The sequence below is a fragment of the Schistosoma haematobium genome, chromosome 7, assembly GCF_000699445.3.
Source record: "Schistosoma haematobium chromosome 7, whole genome shotgun sequence".
Classification (NCBI taxonomy): Eukaryota; Metazoa; Platyhelminthes; class Trematoda; order Strigeidida; family Schistosomatidae; genus Schistosoma; species Schistosoma haematobium.
Window position 1 is genome coordinate 6,054,455 of NC_067202.1, and position 25,674 is coordinate 6,080,128.

At 34.1% G+C, this 25,674-nt stretch overlaps 1 protein-coding gene across 1 annotated transcript in view; it reads right to left on the minus strand.

The window, feature by feature from the left end:
• The window catches only part of FOXP1 (Forkhead box protein P1), a 103,254-nt gene that overhangs the window by 53,838 nt on the left and 23,742 nt on the right, over window positions 1-25,674 (minus strand). Inside the window, exon 2 of the mRNA XM_051208408.1 lies at window positions 8,790-9,168. Within this exon, the coding sequence (XP_051064303.1) occupies window positions 8,790-9,168 (379 nt within the window). The remainder of the gene's footprint in view (window positions 1-8,789; window positions 9,169-25,674) is intronic.

Sequence of the window (25,674 nt, forward strand, 5' to 3'; positions counted from 1 at the left end):
TCGGTTACGCGAAACGTAAAAAGCCTGGACACATATGTGAGCATCAACTCAAATTGATACACCCCACATTATTGGCAATACGAGATGAGGAATTGTCAAAATAAACCTCCGAAAAGTAGCAGAGATCATTTGTTGCACAAATAGATAAATATTATAGTTTACAACCAAAGAAACCCCATTGAGTGAATACACAAAATGAAGATGTTTCAGAGGAAACAATTTGGTGAGATAATGACTTGTGGACGGCCTTTGAGCAACGCAAAGATGATCTTGGAAAAATTCATCTATTTAACTAGGGTCAAAAGAGGGTTATAAACTGGCATGAGGAATTAGGATTATAATTTATAGTTAGACATTAAGATTAGGAATTAGAGTTGGGGTTTTCATCACAAACTGGCAACAGCTATAATGCTAAAATGCTATTTAACCATATGGATGGATTAATTTCAAGCCAAAATCCAAGACTTGCTGCCTTAAGCCTCATTGATTCATTCATAAATTAGTATTAAATTTCATGACCGTTTCACAAGTGAATGGCAATCTCGACTCAGTAGTTAAGTATTTGAAGTGAAAGTTCATTAGTTTTGAATCCAGAAATGGACACCAGCTCTGAGATGCTTCTGTGGTGCATGCTACCTATGTTGACAGATATAAGTAGTATGTAACACCAGCCGGAAATCCAATGTCCATGAGCAGAAAGTTGAGATTATTGAAATGAAGAGAAGAGAGAAGGAAACTGAAAGCAATCAAGATAACAAAAAGAATGGAGGAATAATGACGTTTGTAAGAGACACTTCAAAGTATGTGTTCAAATGATGTATTTGATGTATGATTTTCACATTTTACTAAACCATTGTGTGATTGTGCATTAAACATTAAATTGGTCTTCCCCCACCTGAGTGTTCGTTCACTATATATCTACTACCAGCTGATGACTCTTAATCAAGATGGAACGTTCTTCCTCTATTGCCGTCTAATTAAAAGTCTACTTGATCTATAAAAACCTATGACATAATGATTAGGTTGGGTCAATATGTACAGGATGCACAATATACTAACTATGACTGATCATAAATCATTTAAGAATATCAATAATGAGACAGATCAAAATCACTTACAAACTGAATAGAACTTAAATTATCATTTAATAAATGCGTCCGATTTACATTATCATTACGTCGTAGCAACTGACTGTGTTATACCCTAATCATAGATTGTAGCATCAGTAACAGTGTATTGAACAATTCATACTCATTAATAAACTATTCATGAAATGGTCTATGTGTAAACTGTCATCATCAGTAATCATGTTCATTAGTGTTGAAATTGGAATTTATAAGTGATATTTTTCGTCATAAATAAATAATTGAGTCCATAAAAACTCATGATTTCAACCAGTGAAATTTCTAAAAATCTTCACAAAATCTATTCTGATAATGATAATAATAATCACCTGCTCACTAGTGACTGACTTCAGGAGAAACTCCTGGAGTTCTAGTGTGAAGTCGTTACCAGTAGTGGAGTTCAAAAAGGTCTGTTGTGAGATATCAGCTCACTGAAGACAATGGTGTACGGTGTCGCAACTTCGTGGATTGGTTGAAATTAGACATTAACACCGTTGGATACCATCCGGCTCAGTGGTCTAGTTGGTTAAGCGCCTGGTGCGAGACTGATAGGTCCTGGGTTCGAATCCTGAGGGGTGCGAGATCGTGAATGCGCACTGCCAAGGAGTCCCATACTAGGACGAGACGGCCGTCCAGTGCCTCCAGGTTTTCCATGGTGGTCTAGCTTCAATTGATTCATGATTTTAACCAGTGAGGTATCTTTTATGTTCTATCAACAGTACTCACTCGTTTAATTTGCTGTGGATAGAATCTAGGATTCTTAAATTTAAAACAAGATCATATATTGATATGTCAATTAAGTTCAATGTTAATATAATAACTTGGAAACATATACAAATTCATACAGAAAAGATATAAATTAATGTCAATTCAAAATTCGTGCATTATGTAAAGTTGTTTAGTTCAAGTTGATTTTTAATACTTAAAAAGTGTACACGTTTCAGTCATTCTTTTTTCAAAAGAATTTCAATTACCATGATACTTTTTGATGATGATGATGATGATAATAATAATAATAATAATAATGATGTCATATCAGTGAAATATTGATACTTTAAGAATCTTATATATAACTCCCTCCATACACACACACACACATGCACGAAAAAAATAATCATTAATTGACTCTAATCAGATTGATTTACTTTAGCCCTAGTTACAACTGGTTGATGAATGTTACCTTCAGAAAAATCTAATGATATTAATATCAAATAACATTTAATAAAATTTGAGTTGATAACAACTACATTGTATTTAAAAAATGTTTAGCTGCTTAATTGTTCTGTCACCTACTATTCATTAGTTCATTTAAAGTAGGGTTTACTGTAGATTTTCATTATAATGATGAACTGATCAATGTCAGACAATCATCGAGAACCTAGAAACACTGAACTGCCCTTTCGTCATAGTATAGTGCATATCCACGATCCATCACACGGCAATCGGACCGAAAACCTTCAGTCTCGCGCAAGAACGTTTAACCTTCAGACCAATGAGCCTGCATCCAACGGTATTGATATCTAACTTCAATCAATACACAATATTGCACGACCATCTTCTATTATTTCTAGTGGGTAACTGCCTTACACTCGACACCAATTAGCCCCATTGATCATGACTTCTTATTAAAACTCAAAATTTCCTCTTGAAGTTAGTCACGAGTGAGCACATGATAATTGTCAGTATGAGGGTTGTTGATATTGTTGAATTGCATTGAAGTTAGACATTAACACTGTCGGATGCCAGCCCAGTGGTCTAGAGGTTAAGGGTTCTTAACCGAGACCTAAAGTCTTGGGTTCAATTCCTTTGCATGGGGTCGTGAATGCGTACTGCCACTGAGGAGTCTCATACTAGGATGAAATAGACCATCCAGTGCCTTCAGGTTTTCAATAGTTGTCTAACTTGGATCAGTTCATGATTTCAATGAAAGTCAACAGTCTTGAACAGTAAATGATTCAATAGAAACAATGTACTGTTGTATTATTAAAAACCGATTGATAATATCTCTACAAACAGTTTTTAATCGACATTATTATTGTTGTAACTGAACGAGTATCAGAAACATTGAACTGTTTCCTACCTGAAGTTACTGTTTGTATTTTTGTTATAAAGCTATCTAAATACTTAAAATTTATTGTATTTTTGTATTCTTATTGTAATGCATTAACTACTGTTGTGTGTTGGTACCTCTCTTAAGTTACTGTTAATTTATTATGGACCTATTACTCAGTTCTCTTCTTATTATGACGTAATTATCCTGTTTTTTTTGTAATTTCTTAATCATGCTGATGCGTGGTCAAGATTTTTACACGATATCATTGCATTAGTTTTGATTCATGCTTAAATCGAGTATGGTTGAAGTTGGGTACTGACTTCTTCTTGGACTCAAGACAAGTAATAGAGAAAGGCGTAAGTATATATCTAGATAATAAGAGCTGGACTTGCGTCAGATCGAGGTTAACGGTACAAAACAGACATTTAGTTCGTCAAGTTCACGATTATGGGTTACAGAAGATATAGTATATGGCAAAAGGTAAACATTTATAATAAGAACTCTGATTTATGACTTTAATACCTGATATCGATCAGTGCACTCAAGCTATAACCAATTCACAATCATATCATTATAATCACAAACACACATGACCTATTATTTCACTTCGTTATCCTACATGTATTACCAAATATGATCCTACAGTTCGATTAATATGACATAATTTTTCAACACTGATTTATGCTAGTTAGTATGTAACTTTGTAGCTTGTTCACAAATAGGATCATGGATACACATTGCTAAGGAGCGTCATATAGGAATAAAACAGTTGATCGATAGTTTCCTGGTTTTTTTCCCAATTAAAATCAGTCGATGATGTAAACAACAATCCACACAAACCCTCAATTCGTAATGATATGACACAATTTACATAACATATAAAATAAACTAAAGGGTTTATGATATCACTCTTGTTCAAACAGTGAGATTATTATTGAATTCCTAAGTAGCCATAACTCAACATCAACACATATTCATCATATAATTTAAAGTTATAAAATGAAATTCCATGTATGTGTGAGTGTGAGTGTGTGTATAAAAGAGAAAAACTGATGAAGTACAGCACTGATGATGAATTTAATAATAACTTGGGGAGAAATGCTGAATACTCTCTAATTTATGGAGGTGCTTTTGTTTATCCCTTCAAAGACAGTTGAACTGAGAGATATAGTCTTAATACAATACAATTTCCATAACATTTAATAAGGGTATACTCAATATCCAGCTAGATATGTCAGTGATCACTTTATATGATGATCAATCAGTATAAATAACTCAGTCATACAGTATTTCAGTCATGGATTGAAAGTCTCAATGATAATTTCTTAGAATGTGAAAGTATGTAAAGAAGATCCGAACCATACATGGACCAACAGTCCACAGGAGTTTACAGGTAGACTTTGTTAACATGTGTTAACTAGCATAAAACATAGGTCTAGGGTTTTTTACTGATTCCCTCTGACTAATTCATTGAAAACACCTCCCCGATATTCAATAACTTTCTAATTGATATCAATCATGATGAAAATAATTTTTCAACTGAATTCATTTACATAAAACATTTAACAAAGCTATGTGTACATCAATTTATCAATAACGGATAAAACAAATATGGTATTTCACAGATTGAAATCATGAGTCAATTGAAGCTAGACCACCATGGAAAACCTGGAAGCACTGGACGGCCGTTTCGTTTTAGTATGGGACTCCTTGGCAGTGCGAATCCACGATCTCGCACCCCGCGGGATTCGAAACCAGGAACTATCAGTCTCGCACCAGGCGCTTAGACAACCAGACCATTGAGTTGGCCGGCATCCAATGGTGTTAACGTCTAACTTCAACTAATCCACCACTGTACATCATTGTCTTCAGTGAGTTCCTATCTCACAACAGACCTTCTTGAACTCCACTACTCGTAACGACTTCTCACTAGAACTCCAGGAGTATCTCTTGAAGTCAGTCACTAGTGAGCAGATGATTATTGTCAGAATGAGCTTGTGGAGATTTTAGAAATTTCACATATTGAAGTCATGAGTCAATTGAAGCTAGACTGGCGCGAGACCGATATGTCCAGGGTTGGAATCTCGCGGGGTGCGGAATCGTGGAAGCGTACTGCCAAGGAGTCCTATACTAGGACGAAACGGCCGTCCAGTGCTTACAGGTTTTCCATGGTGGTCTAACTTCAATTGACTCATGATTTCAATCTGTGAAATTTCTAAAGTCTCCACAAACCTCTTCTGATAAATATGGTATTATTATTATTATTATTATTATTATTATTATTATTATTATTATTATTATTAATACCGAAAGTATTTACTAACAACAATTTAGTTGCCCTATTTACACTATTTATTTATGGGTATCTTTTCATTTGACACTAGTTAAGTAAACTGTGCATACATTCCATCGATATTATTATTATGATTACTATGATTATTATTATTATCACTACTACCGTAACGACAAATGACCCTTTAATTCCAGCCCCTTACAAATACAATTAATAAATAATTCAGTGATTTAGAGAGAAATATTCTCTACACAGTTGTTTATCATTCATTTCATATAACTAACTATGTATTGCATCATAATTCCTGTCACATTTTGTAAACAATACACTCTTTTCTAAGTGGCAGTAGTCAAGTTTATATACATATAATATGATGTCACAATTGTATAACTGATAAACAGTAGACTATTCATTTTATGCAAAACATAATTGTTTACATACAGAATGTGTTGTTTAATACATAATTTACGTTTCATTTTATATCAAGATGGTGTGTTTAAAATTAAGAGAGACACAAATAGAAAGAGAGAAAGAGAAAGGAAGAGGGTAAGTTGCATTAAGATCAGATTTGAGTAGACAACACAACGATAAATGTTTAACATGTCACAGTTTTATAATTCATCCATTAACATAAAATATCATTGGAGTTCATGAATTCCCCTCAGATCAAATTAGTTTCAAATTGTAAGTCAAGCCATGATGATCATCTCTAAATGATAATTCTTCAGGAATAACAAGTATGAGTCAATCTATCAGACTCGAAACAACTTACAACTTGGCACAAGTATGCACTGGTTTTAAATGTTTTTACTGAATACTGCCAAAATGGTATGAAATTAACAAGACGAACGGCAAAAGAATTGAAATAATAATAATAATAGAAGTCTCAATTATAGTAAAATAGGTTAAAAATGTCGATTAAGTTCACTAACTCAGTAGATAATGTGTGTTGGTCTTTTAAGTGAAAAGTACTAAAGTCAGGTTCTAATGTGGACACAAACACTGAGATGCAAGTGTATCTAATTGATGAATCTCTAATAGGATGGAAAATCACTACTGGACATCACATATCACATATGTTGAGATTAGTTTGAAAAGGAAGAAAGAATTGATGGAGTAAGAAATGTGATATCCAAAACGAGATATTAAAAGTTAAGACATAGAGGAAAATACAGAAACGATTCCATTTGCACTATTAGAACCTCACAAACTATTACAAAACAATGTATATCTAAATATCACTAAGGTTTATACCAAAATGTAATGATTTTTTGTGTACTTCTGACGCTTCTAGCTTTCTTAAAACCTACCTTACTTAAACCAGCCAGCAGTATATATAGGTGATGGTTGGGCATACTTGATCACATTTCCCTGAAACTTTAGTTGATTAAGTTACAAAGTCTCAATAATTGACTCGTCATCTTTATTATAACACTATTTTTATTTTAAAATAATTAGAATAGAATGAAGATAGGCTTTAACACTGACGATTCAAAAGTGATTATGTTCACACAATATCGTACACTGATTGAAGTTGGATTTGTGCATTATTAAATCCAGGCTTAGTTACCTGAATATTAAGTGTTCACACACCGAAGGTTCTCGGTTCAATTATCGGGTGCGGAATCGTGAATCAGGGTACGGATTAGGGTTTAAGGGTTAGAGTTGCCATTACGAACTGACATTAGTTATGATGTAAAAATGCTCTGTAAGAATTTAGATCAATGGATTTCGCTCAAACATCCAAAAGACCCTGCCTGACAAGTTTGTCCACAAAATGTAGTGCCATCAGGTTTAGGACTTAGAGATAGTATCTGATTGCCTATTATATGCAATTAAATAAGACAGAGTTGAGGATTTGATACATTTAACACTATCGTCTTTACTCGACGGTTGAAAAAGTAGTTTCTTTCTTATGATTTTAAACGTTTTAACCAGTATAAAAAGGTACTTTTATTGTTTATCTGAATTCCGTACAAAAATCAGAAGTTTCGTTCTCCATTCTGATTGGCACATACCTGTACTTTTAGCAAAACAATTGATAACTTCGTCAAATTTCTATTTTAAATCACAGGTTTATTATGTAAGCCATTCACGAACACAGGTTTATCGACATGACTTTGAATCACATATTAAGCCTGAGGGAAACGGATACTACTCGACCATTGAAGTCACAGTAGATCAGGTGGGGTTTCGACTAGGGATCGTATGATTGGAGCCAAATAAATTAACCACTTCTAAGTTACTGGTCTATTGAATCAGTTTCAATTGATCTATGTTGTCTTTATCACCTTTAGTGACTCATGGTTTCATAATCCATGGATCATCAATTAAAATAGATATTTTAAAGAATTTTTGGCTGGGAAATCCTGGACTAAGATTTTGTGTTAGCGTTTGTTAGAAAATCATATTTGAAATACTGAATGAACCTCAACATCTGATAAGTTTCAAATCTACAATGTAGTGTCACAGTGAGACCCAAGATAAATCATTCAAACTGAAGGCCACACTGAAACTTGATCGACATGGACAGTTCTGTCAGTATTAAGAGATAGACAATAGGTTACTACCAAGTGAATGGTCGATACAAACACCTCAGTACCACAGGATATTGTATAAAAAGTTTGAATCCAACAAACAGTATCAGTCCCTTCAATTTTAAAGATATGGTATGTTGATGATTGCCAACTGGTATGAAACCAAGATTCGATTATTCCTGTAGACTCCCTCAAATTACGTAACACTTAGACATACCTTTATGGAATATAAATATATATTTAAGCACACAGCCTTGCAAATTTATGTTTCATAATGCCAATTTATTCGTTTCTTAACCCAGAGGTAGTATAGTGGAATAGTTTTACCTCAAAACTGTTAATGATATCAATAATATTAGATAAGAATGATTATCAGTAGAATTCATGGTTTTCATCTGTATCAATAGTTCAATGAATAATGCGATGGTATTTAAAGTGCAAAATGTTTGATTCACAACTCTCAATGTAAATATTCAAGTGATGAACTCCAAATAAGATGTTTGGTCAGTTCTAGCCTTCTTCCAACTTACTTTTACGCTCGCGAACATTGTGCTTTGAGGTACGGGGTAGTAAAACATATCTAATCCATGTCCTACTCGTTTCATTTAAAGAAAACTCACTACCTTAGCAAACGTTTTTCCGGTCCTCATCTAATACCATCAACCCCCTGCGTCTAACTCAATGATCATAATACAACCATGTAAAATGCTTTGGAGGCATCTCTTCATTCACCACATGAATTTAACATTAAAAAGAGCTTTTTTGTAACAATGAAGACTTACTCAATAAACGATGTATCTGGACCAAGAATAGCTCCACAACCTGGCCAATCACATACTTGTCCAGCAATAAGTAATGCTCTAGCAGGATCAGTTGTTAATGCTGGTAAATTGGTACCTAATGTTGGATTATTACCAATTTTCAAACCAGTTATTGTTGTAGATGATAATGATGATGAGGGGTTTGTTGTTACTGGTATTGCTGGTGTCATTATCGTGGAGTTTGTATTCTCCCGACCACTAACACCACTGTTAACATTGTCTTCGGAGCATGAAATTGTCATTAATTGACTTGAATCAAATGTGTTGGAAAGAAGACATCGTTGTTCCAGTGATTTATGCAATTGATCTAATTCACCGATAAGAATTTTCTCATATAAAGCTATAAAGGTAAACAGATATGTTAAACAAAATAACAACATTGAGGTTATGTGAAAAAATAAAACAAAACACACATTTTAAACAATTTACACTAATGGGAACAATAGTAATAATAGTAAAACTAAAGACAGAACAATATTGAATGTACTAAACATTATCCGTAAAAATAAATTACTCAATGTGTCGAGTGTTGAGGAAATTACCCGGCAAATACATTGAAAGATGTTTGAGTGATATTACAGATTGATAGAAGTTAGACATATACATCATTGGATAATGAGTTCGATTACTGGTGGTGATGGTAGTCGATATGCGCTACTGAAGAGTTCAGTAATAGGGGAAAACGGACGTCCAATGCTTCCAGGTTTCCAATATTTTTGTAACTTAGATCGGTTTTTGATTTAAATCAAATTTCAATAATCTCCACAACCTCATACTGATATTCCACATAAATTTATGAGAAATGAACAGCACTTCCTCAATGTTAAATAACAAAGTAATAGCATGGGACTGAATGATTCATAGATTGATAACAATGTTCATAAATACTCAGTGATCAACCATTGTAAATATCTCAATCTTACAGGAGTTTAGTCACTACCTGAATAGTTCAATGGTAATGTTTCAGACTGTGAAACTGAGAGTAACAGTTCCTTAAACATTCCAGGTACGCCTTACTGACGGGTGATAACTAGCACGAAACTTAGATTCGCTTTTTTTTAATAATTAACTCTAACTACAGTCTAACATCTCAGCATACTACATGTGATATCAAGTCACTTAGATCAAGGACCAGATTGTTAATTGATTAATAGAATTCAACTGAACGAACATGATAGTGACCACTATTCAACTATCACTCAATATTTCTAACAGAACTATTAGGATGTGTAGGTAGGGGGGAAAGGAATGGTTTATAGAAATCTTTCTCGATTTGAAGCGAGCTCTATGTATTGACTGAGATAATGAAAGGAGAATCTCGTTTCTTTTTTCCACAATAAAGTATAGAGAACAATGCGATGTCATTTTAGACTTGATTGAAACTTTTCAACAGCTGACCCATCACGAACTTTTACATTTCACAAAAAGTATAATAACTTTAAACAATTAGGTTGAATTTTCAGTATGGGGTTGTGGAGATTGTTGAATTTCATTGGAATCATGAACCTATTAAAGTTACACAACTATTGAAAACCTGGAAGCACCAGACAGCTGTTTCATTCCAGTATGGGGCTCCTCAGTAGCAGTGCACATCCACGGCCATCCAGTGTTTCCAGATTTTCAATCATAGTTTAAATTAATGAAAACAATCATAATAAAGAAATGTTCATCAATGGAAGCTTTATTAAAGTTTACATTTCCCTAAGTTTAATGTTATACTGAAATGAAGGAATAATCCTTTGAAAAGTTTACAAATATCTTAATTAAATACAAATAATTTGTAGTAAAGTGAGAATTTCCATTTTGATATTTGCTAAAATGAATCACATTCCATCAAAGTTACCATATGGTTTACAAGATCTTTCATTGGACATTGCTGAAATTATTGAAATCCATGTTCACAAACTTAACCTTTGTATAATAAAAGAAGTTTGTACAACTTTGACAACTTTGTACTACTTTGACCATCGATATAAGAGTGAGCATTTAGCCGAACTTTGATTAAACCCTTACCTTAAATAATATTTAAATAATTTTTGGTAAGTCTATACTTTATGGACGACTTTGAACGACGATAAAGTGACCTTGAGAAAGGACACCTACTGATTAGAACTAAATGAAGGTTATAAAGCAGTTAGAATTCTCATTTACAGTTGATGGTTCCGGTTAGGAATTAGATTTAGGGTTTTCATCACGAACTGACATCAACTATAATGTCAAAATTTTTTTAGCCAAATGTATGCATGAACTTCGCGCCGAAATCCGTGACTCGTTATCTTATACCTGTTTGGTTCATCCATAAATTCTAATCTCGCCTAATTTTCTAATTTCTTCCACTTCTGTAGTTTTACATATTCTCAACATTCATCTCTTGATTCTTAGATAACTACTGTAATACTAACCATTTGGTTAGTTCTTTCTGTTGATACATTATACAATGTAGCAACTATTAGGTTTTTCTAATAATTGAGATTAGATGGTGGTTGGAGGTAGTCAACAGGAAACCCTGGACTCGGGTTTCGTGCTACTTGGCACTCGTCAGAAAGGTGTACCTGTAATCTTGAGGGAACCAGTGCTCCCTGGCGGATTCAATCCTGTGTCACCAAGCTTCATAGTCAGAGACGTTACCACTGAGCTATCCGAGCCGCAACTGACCTCCTGTAGGACTGAGATGTAATCACAATTGATTGATCACTGGGTGGTGATCAATGCCATGTGTGTCAAGTCCTTATTTAGTGCAGATCGAACGCTATCAACCATGTTGCAATGTGGCCACCAGTCTAAATAAGGACTTGACACACATGGCATTGATCACCACCCAGTAATCAATCAATTGTGATTTCCGAATGATTATTTTGATTTATAGTAAATTTGTCTTAACAGTGTTTGATTTTGTTTAAGCAAATTAAATCATACCTGAGTTTTTTCCACAATCTAATGGATATTAAAAATGAAAGATACAAAGAAGTCAGTCAGTCAGTCAGTTGGTTACAATCAACAAAAAAATATCGCGTAAGTGCGCTCCAGACCAAGTTGTCATATAAATTTGTTTTTGATGACAAAAATGCTGATAAATCGATCAAATGTGTTGACAATAATGATGGGAATGATTGAGCATTAAGAAGATAGTTTTAAAAGACAATGAATAGACGTATATACGGAGGAATAGTGAGACTCGAAGTTTAGAAAGAGAAAAATAAGGAGAATTAAAACCGAGCAGTTATGACTGAGATTTTGAGCCATGGTCAACCTAACATCTCCAAACATCGGTTGTGGTTATTAAACCAATGATCCTAACTGGGTAGTTTGGACATAATAAAATGGCTTAGTCTAGCAGATAATAACTTCATGATCTGATCCTACGTGTTGTTTTCGTCGTGTACAAGCTTTCTTTTAGCTTAACCCTATAGACATGTTCTAAAAGAAATACCTGTTCTTAATCATTATTAAAGTGATGATTTAGCTCATCAAAGTATTGTTTTAATGTAAGCTGTCGTTTATGATAAATCTTTGACTTAAAAAAGATGGATACTTTTACACATAGAACGCCCCTTCTGGTTGATCAAATCATTTGGAAATACAGCATATTTTGGAAGTTGAAGTTAAAAATGTCAGCAATACCATGGTGTGATTTCCATTCTAGGTGTATTTTTTAAAAGATTAAACATGTAGATTATTGGATTTCAGAATGATAAACGATGATCTTCGTCTCGGTTTTGGTAACTAATAATTTCTAAATAACTACACCCACAATCTTTAGATCTCTTATTGATTCAACCTGTAGTTAATCTCGCAGAGTGAAAGAATAAAGAACTAAACGAAATAAAGTGAATTCGTGTTATTCTGTTCAGTTCTTTGTTCTTCTGGATCATCAGTCATAGTAACAAGAGATCACAGAGATAAAATAATTTATTGATTATGTAATGGATTCATTGAACACACAGTTATAGCAATTAAGAATAGCATGAGTCGAGATCAGGTAGTTAGAAACAAAGATTCTGAATTCTAAAGAAGCGATTTAATTGAGTTAAATTGTAAGAATGGTGTAAAAAACTGATGGTAAAGTCACGATGGTAAGGAAAAAAATTGCAACTGTTTCCTTTTGGATATAGGACCTCAGCTTGAGTCGCTTGATAGCTTCGGAGAATTTCAAAAGAATGGAGTCCAACTGTCGATTAATGAATGTTGAAAGATTTCAGTCCATCAACTTGATGTCACATATCACATAGATGTTTTGAAATTACACTGTTAAAGGCTTCAATCCCAGTGACCTGAGACTTTTTGGGATATGTTCTTGGAATCGAACGTAGGCCCTTCTTTTTGTTCTATTAATGTAACTGCTTTGGCATAGATATGTAAATTTTTATGCACAGTTGGCAGTAAAATGAAAGAGGTACCTATCGATCTTTGATTAGAGTAAAAAATACAATTTCCTATAAAAGATAATCAGTCTAACTGTAGGATAAATTCTGGTCAGTGTGGTTTTGAATTTTCTGTTTATTGTCAATCCAACATCGTCGCCTTTAAATCCATGTTAAATGGAAATATGTTTTTTGTCTAATTTGATTTTTTTTTTCAGGCCTTTTGTTTTCTCATTTCTCATTAATAAATTTCTTTGGAGACCCGTTTTTTCCTTAAGTATTCCTTCACATTCATTGTTTCTACTTTTAGTGTATCAGTGGTACGTACCCTTACCATTCTGTGAAAGTATTTTGAAAAGTACCTTTTTGTAAATAATTGGTTAAAAACTATTAACATTCAAATAAACGCCGTTCCACATATCTTTTTGATAAACTGAACATTGAACGGTACCACCACCATACCCTTGAGAAGGTGGAGCTTATTATCCTTTTCCTGTTCCCCAGTAAATTCAACATTTTTACGAGCGCCGTTAAAAAGGTTCAACAGGTGTTTTTCGTTGTTGACCATTACAAATATTAAAAGTATCATCAACATTACCTTGAATAATACATCATTTCATTATTCATTCCCTTTAAGCTTCTTAGTGTGTCATATAATAAATAATATGTACTTTTAACTTCATCCCACAATTTATTTCCCACTCTGTATCCAACTCATAAAAATTAAAGAAAGTTGTGAGAAGATGAAGATTAAACCATCCATTTGAGAAAACTTCGTACCATTAAAAACAAATATTTTCGGCGAGCCTATAATTTATGGATGAACCAATCAGAGTTACGATAACAGGTCTGAGATTTTGGCGCGAAACTCACTCACCCATTTGGCTAAATAGAGTCTTGGCATTATAGCTAATGTCAGTTCGTGATGAAAACCTTAAATCTAATTCCTAGCCCTAACCATCAACTGTAAATCATAATCTTTATTCTTCAACCTGCTTTATAACCCTCATTTAGCCCTAGTTAGTAGGCAAACACTCCCAAGGTCACTTTATCGTCGCTCAAAGGTCGTCCATAAATTTTAGTCTCACAATATTTTCTTGATTGCGAAACTTGTACACATTAGTTCAATCTGAAAAATTAATTATCATCATGTTTTACTGTATTAGTTGAGGCACCATTATTGATGAGTAGGGAGCGCCAGGTAACTATTTCGTCCTAGTATAGGACTCCATAACTGTACATATCCATAAATTATCTAGCTCCATCGACCGAACTTCGAGGCCAGCTTAATACATTTAGACCAGTGAGTTTGAATTAAAACGATTCAGAAATTTACCAATTCAAATAGTTTGCGTTAGTATAATTAATAACAACGATACTCAGCTAATGATGATGCTCCCAATTCTTAAACGAACTGTACTCATAAATTAAACTAATCACTACATGACCCTTCAACTATTTTAGCATACAAAATGATTTGATCAGAGATGGATAGTGGTTAACAGTTAAACCCAGGACGCGTATTTCGTATTATAACGGATTCGTCAGTTCGGTGTGCCTGTCGTATCCCAGATTCGATATTCACCCGAGACTCAAATTGTGTCTCGTTCTCTTCAAAAACCATCACGTTATCTACTTAGCTACTGAATTCAGATAGCCACTAGCTTGTGTAGTGTGGTGAGTTTATATATATATCAGTTCGAGTCCCTGAGAGAACAATAACTGCAAGACACAGGGACATCCAGCTGACAGGCCCTCGTATGGGACGAAACACGCGTTCTCCACTCTGTTGCTAGCCACTATCTATCCCTGCTTAAAATTGTGACCTAATCGTAATATTAAGGCGATCTGCACAGGATGAATATATTCCAAAACAGACTGATCAATTGCATTCCTGAACATTGATGGGAAGATCTAAACAACCTAGATGTATACAAATTAAAATGGCTTATTAGCTGTGATGTAAATCCCATAAATCACTCATTGGGTTCTAAGCTCTAAGTAGGTGAGATAACATACAATTCTTATGTCAGAGATTGTTTGTAACTCATTTATCAACTATAAGTTTGTTTATTCGATTTTAAATTACAACATTGTTTATGCAAAAGCTTGTCATACTAAAAGACTGTCCAAAAAACTGATGTAGGTGAATATATTATTAATTGGACCTTATAATTTTAACAATTGAAAAGTGTCAAATGATCAAACCGCTCAACTACCTCCACAAAGTATAGTATACTAACACATAATAACAATTGAATTGGCTTCATTTCAGATATTCTATTAAACTATTCAACGATTACATAGGTTGAAGTCGTGAGTCAATTGAAGGAAGACCACCATGGAAAACCTGGAAGCACTGGACGGCCGTATCGTCCTAATATGCGACTCCTCAGCAGTGCACATTCACGATCCCACACCCCGCGGGATTCGAACCCAGGACCTACTGATTTCGCGTGCGAGCACTTAACCAATAGATGCGCACTGCTGAGGAGTCCCATACTAGGAAGAAACGGCCGTCCAGTGCTTCCAGGTTTTCCATGGTGGTTTAGCTTCAATTGACTCATGATTTCAACCAGTGAAATTTATAAAAATCTCCACGAAAACCCATTCTAATATTCAACAATTAGTTTAATTAATGCATATAAAGTATAACATTTGAAGTCGAAAAGTAAAAAACAACAATAATGATTTTCTTATATTGACACTTGATCAGCTGATTTGTTTCACATAAAATAAGAAAACAATTTGATCGAAAATTGTTATTTGTCACTTGTTGAGATAACACATCTATGTATCTGTGTATGTATCTATGTGTATTTATGTATGTATGTATGTATGTATGTATGTATGTATGTATGTATGTATGTATGTATGTATGTATGTATGTATGTATGTATGTATGTATGTATGTATGTATGTATGTATGTATGTATGTATGTATGTATGTATGTATGTATGTATGTATGTATGTATGTATGTATGTTAATCATGTTAAAGGTGTCAATTATATTCATTAAAACAACAAATTATAATCAATAAACAAATAAACATTAGGGTCTACAAAACATCGAGCTAAAATCAATTGAGTAAACAAAATGTTCGAAGAAATAAACAAACTGATAGTTTTAACAGATTGAATTGAGTTAATTATTATTAAAGTTTGTAGGTTTACACCAAGTATTGATTTTAGTTAGATAACTAATGAAAACCAGGACCAAGTGGAAATTGATTCAGTCTAATCTGAAGCTCATCAGTGGTACACATTCACAACCGTTGTATAACTATAGTTTACTGAACTTCTTCATACTTCTAGATAATATTTAAAGTAAAAACGGTTACTAAGCTCTTTCACATTCAGAATTTACATAAGATTAATTGATTGACTAACTAGCTTTAGCTAAACAACCAACCAATAAAAAACGAAGAGTTACTGAATAGTTTATTTTGTTCTAGCATGCAAGTCGACATTATTGAAACCCTGAAGGCCACTGTAAAAGTCTGAAATACAGACAACCTTGGGTGAACTATCAACCAATCAGGAAACAACGCCGTTATAAAACAATTAGAAATACAAAACAATGAAACAACAGTGGACTAACAGCTTTGATATGAATAATTAACCCTCACATGTCAAATTATCCCTTGTGGTAAATAAAAAAAGGCCAACTTTACATCTATACATGCATATTAAGTGTCGCGCTAGTGTTCCGAGTTAGGGTTATCACCCATAGAGTTTTTATCATCAATTGACATCGTCTATTATGCAAAACGTTTAGGGCTAGGTATTAAAAGTCAAAGTGGAGTTTTGAGTTAGATTTATAAACTATTAACTGACATCAGCTTTAATACAATGCTTTGCTACCTTTATGTTTGCAAACCTGAGAAACTGAGGGTTAGGATTTAGAACAAATTTAAGAAAGGGAGAATACTATCTAGTTTCAGTGAACGCTTTTGATTACACAATGAATCACATCAAGTACTTTAACACAATTTGACTTCAGAGCATTTATATTACATCATTTAGCTTAATAGATATTTCATATTGATTCCTAGCATTTTAAGAATCAAATATTCCCAATTTTTTACTTCGTTAATACTAGCATACATGTACTTAAAACTTCACACGAAATACATGGGACGTTATCTTAGTTCTGATTGGTTTATTCAAGACCGTCAGTATATAAACCATTGAAATTACTACAATCTTTATAAAACCCGTCTGATATTATTCAACACATGCTCACTAGTGACTGACTTCACGAGGTATATTCTGGAGTTCTAGTGAGAAGTAATGAACAGTGGAGTTCAACCAGGTCTGTTGTGAGATAAGTACTCACTGAAGACAATGGTGAATGTGTCGCTCAATTTCGTGGATTGGTTGAAGTTAGACATTAGCACCGTTGGATGCCGGCCCAGTGGTCTAGTGGTTAGGCGCTCGCGCGCGAAACCAGTAGGTCCTGGGATCGAACCTCACAGGGGGCGGGGTCGTGGATGTGCGCTGCTGGGGAGTCCCACAATGGAACGAAATGGCCGTCCAGTGCTTCCAGGTTTTCCATGGTGATCTAGCTTCAACTGAATCATGATCTTAACCATTGATATTATACTTTGACTCAACCTACTGCTAACACCTCTCTCTCCCTCAACTTACTACTCTGACACACTAGTTAACAATATTATCTAACTGGTGTATACAATTATTAAGGGCATATGTATGACATACAAGTTTCCAATCAATTCATTATTAGATGAAAAGTTATAGGAAAACAAAAATCGCAAAATTGTTTCAAGAAATATCATATTATCTACGGAACCAGGTTATTTAACACTTTATTAGCTGGTTAAAATCATGAGTCAATTGAAGCTAGACCACCATGGGAAATCTGGAAGCACTGGATGGCTGTTTCGTCCTAGTATGGGACTCCTCAACAGTGTGCATCCACGATCCCGCACCCCGCGAGATTCGAACCCAGGACGTACCAGTCTCGCACCAGGCGCCTAACCAACTAGACCACTGAGCCGGATGGTAACCAACGGTGTTAATGTCTAATTTCAACCAATCCACGAAGTTGCGACACCGTACACCATTGTCTTCAGTGAGTTCCTATCTCACAACAGACCTTCTTGAACTCCACTACTCGTAACGACTTCTCACTAGAACTCCAGGAGTTTCTCCTGAATTCAGTCACTAGTGAGCAGGTGATTATTATTATTACTATCAGAATAGGTTTTTGTGGAGATTTTTAGAAATCCATTCTGATAATACTTTATCAGCTGTAAACTTTTTAAAAAAAACGTTTTTTTTTTGACAATTGACTTTCATTAAAATATTCTTTATAGAGTTATTTGTTTAGAACAACACAGTTTATGATAGACAAGTAACTAGCCAATAATAACCATAATAATAATAATAAGTAATATGTGAATATGAACAAATAATAAACTGGCACATGGAAAAAAAAACATATATATTTATTATTAACATTATTAGTCGTCCCTAAAAGTCACATTTCTCTCTTTACTTACGCACAATTCCCCATGTACATTATACGTTGTCTGTCTGTCTATCTATCTATCTGTATGTCTGTCTGTCAATCTATCTATCTATATGCATATTAGTTTACTATTCTCGTCTCGAAACTATTTTCCGATCATATGAATTGTACACATTTAATAAACTATAGTCAACAAACTTGTGTACACGAACCTAAGGGTATATAAACACAAATGTATATACATACATACGCACTTGGATATACATTAATAAATATCAATATAGGTATATAGATACATACATATCTATTCAGATATATGTTACTACACACAAACATATAATTCAAGGACTTTGTTGTTGTTGTTGTTACTAATATGTCTGACCTGGTTTTAGCCGTCTGTTTTTAACATATACATACGCACATTTAGTAAACGCAACAATAAACGACAATGTTTAAATGGATTTATGTACAGCATTAGTATTTGTAAATGGCAAATCTAAAGTAAAGTTTTCTTGTTGCTTTCGCTGTTATTATTATTATTGTTATTATTATTATTATTATTTGTCCATATACTAACTAGTTGGTTAGATACAATCACCGAGAATCTATTTGTTCATTGAATACTATTATCATTATTATTGACAAAGAATATCAACACAAACGAAGAAGTCAGGTTTTCTTTTTACCTTTGAAAGAATACTCTTCTTTCTCTTCATACAAAAAAAAGATAAGGAGAAAAAAGAGACGGTGAAATCGACTAACTTGGTAGACAATACAGAGTAGTGGTGGTATTTTGTGTTATACCAATTATTATTATCCTTATAGCATAACCATTGTAATAGATGTAGTGCAGGGAAATTATTAAGCGGACTGAAAACAATAATTTTAAAAGTCTTCCCAATATCGGCTATTGAGTAGGGAGGGATGAGCATATTGAGAAGCGGTTCGTTTTATTCGACTTTATGGCTATTTTCTTACTGTACTATATCCTTACATTACTTAGTTACTTACGCCTGTTACTCCTCATGAAGGAGCATAGGCCGCTCACCAGCATTCTCCATCCAACCTTGTCCTGGGCAATCCTTTCCAGCTCCTTCCGGTTGTTATTCATCTTTTTCATATCTGTTTCTATTTCCCGACTTAATATGTTCTTTGGCCTTCTTCTTTTCCGTTTCCCTTCAGGATTCCAAGTTAGCGCTTGCCTCGTGATGCAGTTTGACGATTTGCGTAATGTATGTCCTATCCATTTCCATCGTCTTTTCCTAATTTCTTCTTCAGCTGGAAGCTGGTTTGTTCTCTCCCACAGAAGGCTGTTTCTGATGGTATCCGGCCAATGGATATTGAGTATCTTGCGTAGACAACTATTTATAAATACTTGTAATTTCTTGATTGTGGTTGTTGTAGTTCTCCAAGTTTCAGCTCCATACAGTAGAACTGCCTTGACGTTGATATTGAAGAGTTTCACTTTGATATTGGTTGAAAGTTGTTTTGAGTTCCATATGTCCTTCAATTGTAGGAGTGCGGCCCTTGCTTTGCCAATCATCGCCTTTACGTTTGCATCTGAACCTCCTTGTTCATCGATTATGCTTCACAGGTATGTGAAGGATTCTACATTTTTCAGAGTTCCACCATCAAGTGTGACTGGATTGCTGATCTCCGTTTTGAATTTGAGGACCTTGGTTTTCCCCTTGTATATCCTTACATAAAACCTTTCTTTTATAAATTAACACCATTTAGTTAACTGCTTCTATGAATCTGGTGTTCGTCTTGCTGTGTTAATGAGGTATGGCGACTTGAACCGATGCATATATGTGCCTGGTCCTACGTTGTACCTGACTGACTGATAGCTGCTTTCCAAAATATAGGATAATTGTGGGTTACTAGTAATCTGATCACAGAGGCCTTCGAAGTATTGCTCGAGTATGTTAGGAATATTGATTGAGAAATGCTGGAGTACGATGCACGGTACTACGTAGATATAGCAAATCAGTTGATCAGGTAATGAATCTTCAACAATTAAGTTAGTTAGGATATTTAATATACAGATCTAATCAATCCCTACCTTGATGCAAAATCCTGTCTGCTGTTGGGGCAGGTTAAAAGAAAGTCATGCCATGAAGTAAATGACTATTGGACTGAGTTGTGTTTATATGTCCAGATCACATAATTGGGACTGCTGTAAAAATTTAAGACATCAGGTGACATGGAACGGAAACCCTCATAATGGCGCAGATCCATTCACTCTTTGTCTTCATTTAGATCTTAAGTATTATAGTTGTCTCAAATTTTTGGCACGAATGTATTATTTTTTCTCTAATCATATTCTCTACACCTAATCTTTTCTACTATTACTGATATGTCTTCATAATTTCATCCGGCTGTATTGATGTAATATGACAACTTGAACTAATACATATATGTACTAGGTTCTATATCCCATACGGCTGACCAATTAAATGAATATTTTCAAAGAGGAGGACACTAATAAAGAGCGTTAGTTTGTAAATATGTTGGACTAACAAGTACAGGTTTAATGATACGCTTCATTGGTCATATGTCCATCCTGAGAGTATTGCTAAATATAAATATTGATTTTGGCTAGCAGAGGAATCTATAACGTACACTTCATCTTATTTGGAATTTGTCAGCTGGATGTACCTGCATCCTCAGTGTTGATGGTTATCACACAAAGACTTGAACCTAGTACTTCTAGTTTCAAATCCTACTGAATTATCCACTACTGAACTATTGAGTCCAAATACCCACTAACTTGATCAATGAGTATAAAGTTCTATATTTATATAAAGCTTTGAGTAGATAATGTAGCTTTGAAGAAAAAGAATATAGAAAATAAGCATTGTGTGATAATCATACAATAATATAAAAAATGTTAGTAATCTCATCTTATGCTATAGGAAAAATGTGACAAACTACCAAGTGACACATATACCTAACTTTTCTAGAGATATGTTTAATATTTCACACATCGAACTAAAAATTCCGTCCAAGAGTCTTTATCAACATAGAACCTGGTGTTAATGTGCAACAGTTCAAATTATAACACACCTCATGTCATTAAAACAAAAGATAACCAATAAAATGAAAAACAATGGATCCGCGATAAATTCGAAAGTAATGGAAATCTAAATACTCGAAAGATAGTTCAAAATGGAATATATTTAAATGAAGGATGGAAATTCCGGAATAATTAATTAACTCAAAACTTAGAGGAAAATAGAGAATGAATGTAACTATTGTAAACACTGGGACTGATTTCGAGAGATATTATTACTACTTGACGTCTTATCCAATCACGAATTGTATTGATCACTACAATGTCAAGCTCTACACCTTCCAACTACACATGTAGTAACACTGGCTTTCATTTGGTGATTACAGATAAACTGTTATTATAATTTTTTAAGCTGAATAAAGATGAATGGTAAAATGAGATCATTGAACTTGAAATACAAAAACAACTAGTGAACACAAATTGTATTAGTTTACATTAGAAATAAGCTAGTTTAAGCAAGGAACAGAGTATCTAATCCATAACTTCATTAAGGATTGAAGAGACCATTCGTTTTTCAGTATAGAGTTGAGGAAACTGTAAAATGTCATTGAAATAATGAACCAATCAATGTTAGACAACCATTGAGAACCTGAAAGCACTGAACGGCCGTTTCATCTTAGTACAGGGTTCCTCAACAGCGCGCATTCATGATCCCATACGCAAGAATCGGACCCAAGACCTTAGTTCTCACAAGTGAATGCTTAACATCTGGAATACTGAGTTGGCATCCAATAATGTGGAAATCTAACAATCTTACACTGTATTTTTAATAGGTAACCTGTCTCATATCCGACACGATTTAGTTCGCCAGATCACAGATCCTGACTCGAACACCGGAATTCACCTCCCGTAACTAGTCACTAGTGAGCACATGATAAATTGTGATAAAATCCAACAACCTCAACTACACGTTTATCAAACTTTCCTATTTCTAATATAAATATGTGCATATATCTTAATATCTAAGATAATTTAAACAAGTAAACCTTTTGTCTCATTGTCACAATATCACAAATTTCGTACACATTGTATGTTAAGAGTATGTCATGTTTATTTAGAGATTTATTATTTAGTAATATACTCTGCCTAAAATCCCTCCGGGGGCTACTGCCGGTCCCAAGCCCGGGTAAAGGAGAAGGGTTGGGCATGGGGTTAGCGACCCCATCCCGTAGAAAACTAACTCGCTAAAAAACGCTAATATACATATAATATATATAAGAAGCTAGTTGATTTAATATGTTCAAATAACTTTCAAAAGCTACAGTAAAAAGGGGAGATCCAATCAGCCAGTGTACACACGAACACACGTGAATATACCAATTTATGTATATCAGAATATGATGAAGTGACTAAAGTTAAAAATGTAAACAATCAATAAATCTGAATTCAGTAAGTCTCAAAGTTAAAATCACTCCATGAAATATGAAATTCCTGAATGTGATCTCTGATTAAATTAATGAATAGTCATTATGGACAATTCATTTCCATACCAAGTGCTTGCTAGTTTAAATTGGTTGTTTGACTGATGTAAAGTCAAAGTACCTATAATATTCCGAGGTAAAAAACAATCAATATAGCTATGATTGACTTTAAATTGTGATATTTCATAAATTTCCGTTTAAGTGTATCTGTACCAAAAATTTTTTGGCCTGAATAACTGTATTTATTTTTTTGCACGATCTAACTATCCTTCTTCTTCTCCTCCTAACTGAGTATTCGAAAGTAAACAAATCGATTCAATGAAGCTGCTTATATACTACTTTCATTAAATGATCAATGTTTATAAACGTGCTATTGCTGTGACTGACTTAGTTTGATATCATCAAAAAATATATACCCGAAAGTATTCCAGTCCATATTACTCTATGGCTGTGAAATATTGTCTATGTATAGACATCACTGCAGCATTGTTCGAGCACTGTAGTACAACCGAGTGAGCAATATTGAAGTTAGCTGTAGAATACCAGATAGAGACGGTGAATCGACCGACAAGATTGTGAATCTTCATCGATTGATATTGTTAAGACATGTATTACGCATACCTAATTCTAACCTCGTACCTACCTCAGTGGAAAAATTTTCTCGTTACGGAAGTTAGTTGAAAGAAAGATAGAGGTATGAAAATCAAGACGTCAAGTACCAATGGTCTCAGCCATATCAGTTGATGTTCCGATTGAGGTTAGTGCAATAACCACGATCATTGGTTGGAGACGTTAATTGATATGGATCAAGATCGGTCACAACAACCCAGATGGTTTCACTCTTTATCATTCCTTTAGATTTTGAGTCGAACTATTCTTGCACATACACCTATTCATTGTCTTTTTGGATCATATTCCTAATATTCAGTCCTTTGCATTGGTTTTCTCACTTCATTATTTTGGTTCATATTTAATTCATCTTGTTAATCTCATCTCTTTGTTGTTCTCCAGTGTTCATCAGTATTCTCGGAATTTTTTCAACTGAATTCAGTTCAATGATGAGTGTTATTTTCAAACAAACACAACTGATCCACAAGATTATCGTCTTCTGTGATGAACAAACACCCAGATAGGGAAGACCAATTTAATGTTTAATGCACAATCACACAATGGTTTAGCAAAATATGAAAATCATACATTTGAACATATACTTTGAAGTGTCTCTTACAAGCTTCATTGTCCCTTCATTCTTGTCATTATCTTGATTGCTTTCAGTTTCCTTCTGTCTTCTCTTCATTTCAATCTTTTCAACCTTCTGCTCACAGACATCCCACTTCTACCACTACTTAGAACTTTGTCTTGATAATTTCCTCTCACTAATGTTGATATGATGTGATCACTTAAACCAATGCACATCTATCTCAGCTTGTACCATATTCATAACTAACTAATCAAATCATTACAAATCACTATGCAAACTAAATGGAAAAGACAACAACAATTGATATTTCATTGACCAGATTGTAAACAATCAGTCAGTCAGTCAGTCAGTCAGTTAATCAGTAAGTCAATGAGTGAATTAACTAATTAATTAATCAATCAAACTAGTCACATGAAATTACACACAAAAAAAATCTCTTACGTTAAAATCATGTCATATGAATGTGTGCAATGATCGCACTAACATATTTATTGTTGACTTTCATGGGTATCGCTATAGTAACTATTGATCTTCTCTTTTAATTATTATTATTATTATTATTTACGAATGGCAAGTTTAAAGTTTGTGTATGAATCCATGCCTCCCTCCATCGATTCATTTGTTTATTTATTCAGTATCACATCAATCACAATAAAACAAACACACATGTGTGCATACAGTGTGATTTATTTAATTCATACAACAACAACAATATATGAACAATGTTTACCTTACTGAACAGAAAAACAAAGAAGAAAAAACAGTACAAAACAAAATAAAATTCTTTCATGATGCACATAATACACATTTGATGAAAGATCAACCAACAATTTACTAAATGAGTACAGTCAGTCAGTAACAACGTAGAACTTCGTACGTACGTACATCAGTTCGAGTTGTCATACCACATTAGCACAGAGATGCAGTTGTCGATTCAAATCCCGTAGTGGTAGAGGTAGTAAGAGTATAAGCAGTAATCGGGAAGATTAGGGTTTGGAGATGTTATTTAAAGAGTATAATCCAGTGAAATAAATTTGGAAAGAGAAAAAAGAGACAAGGGGGAATCAGGAGATTAAAATTTGGGAGAACACAAAGAGTGTATGCACCTGAGCCATTGCAAACGATTTTGAGCCATGTCATTCAGGGTCTCTAACCATCGGTCGCTATCATCTTGCGGTCCCCAACCAAGTAGTCTACACCTACTAACATGACTCAGTCCACTTGTCAATGACTTTATGGACTTGTACCATGTTTCGGTCTGGCCGCCCCTAGCTTTGTTCCAACCTACTCCTATA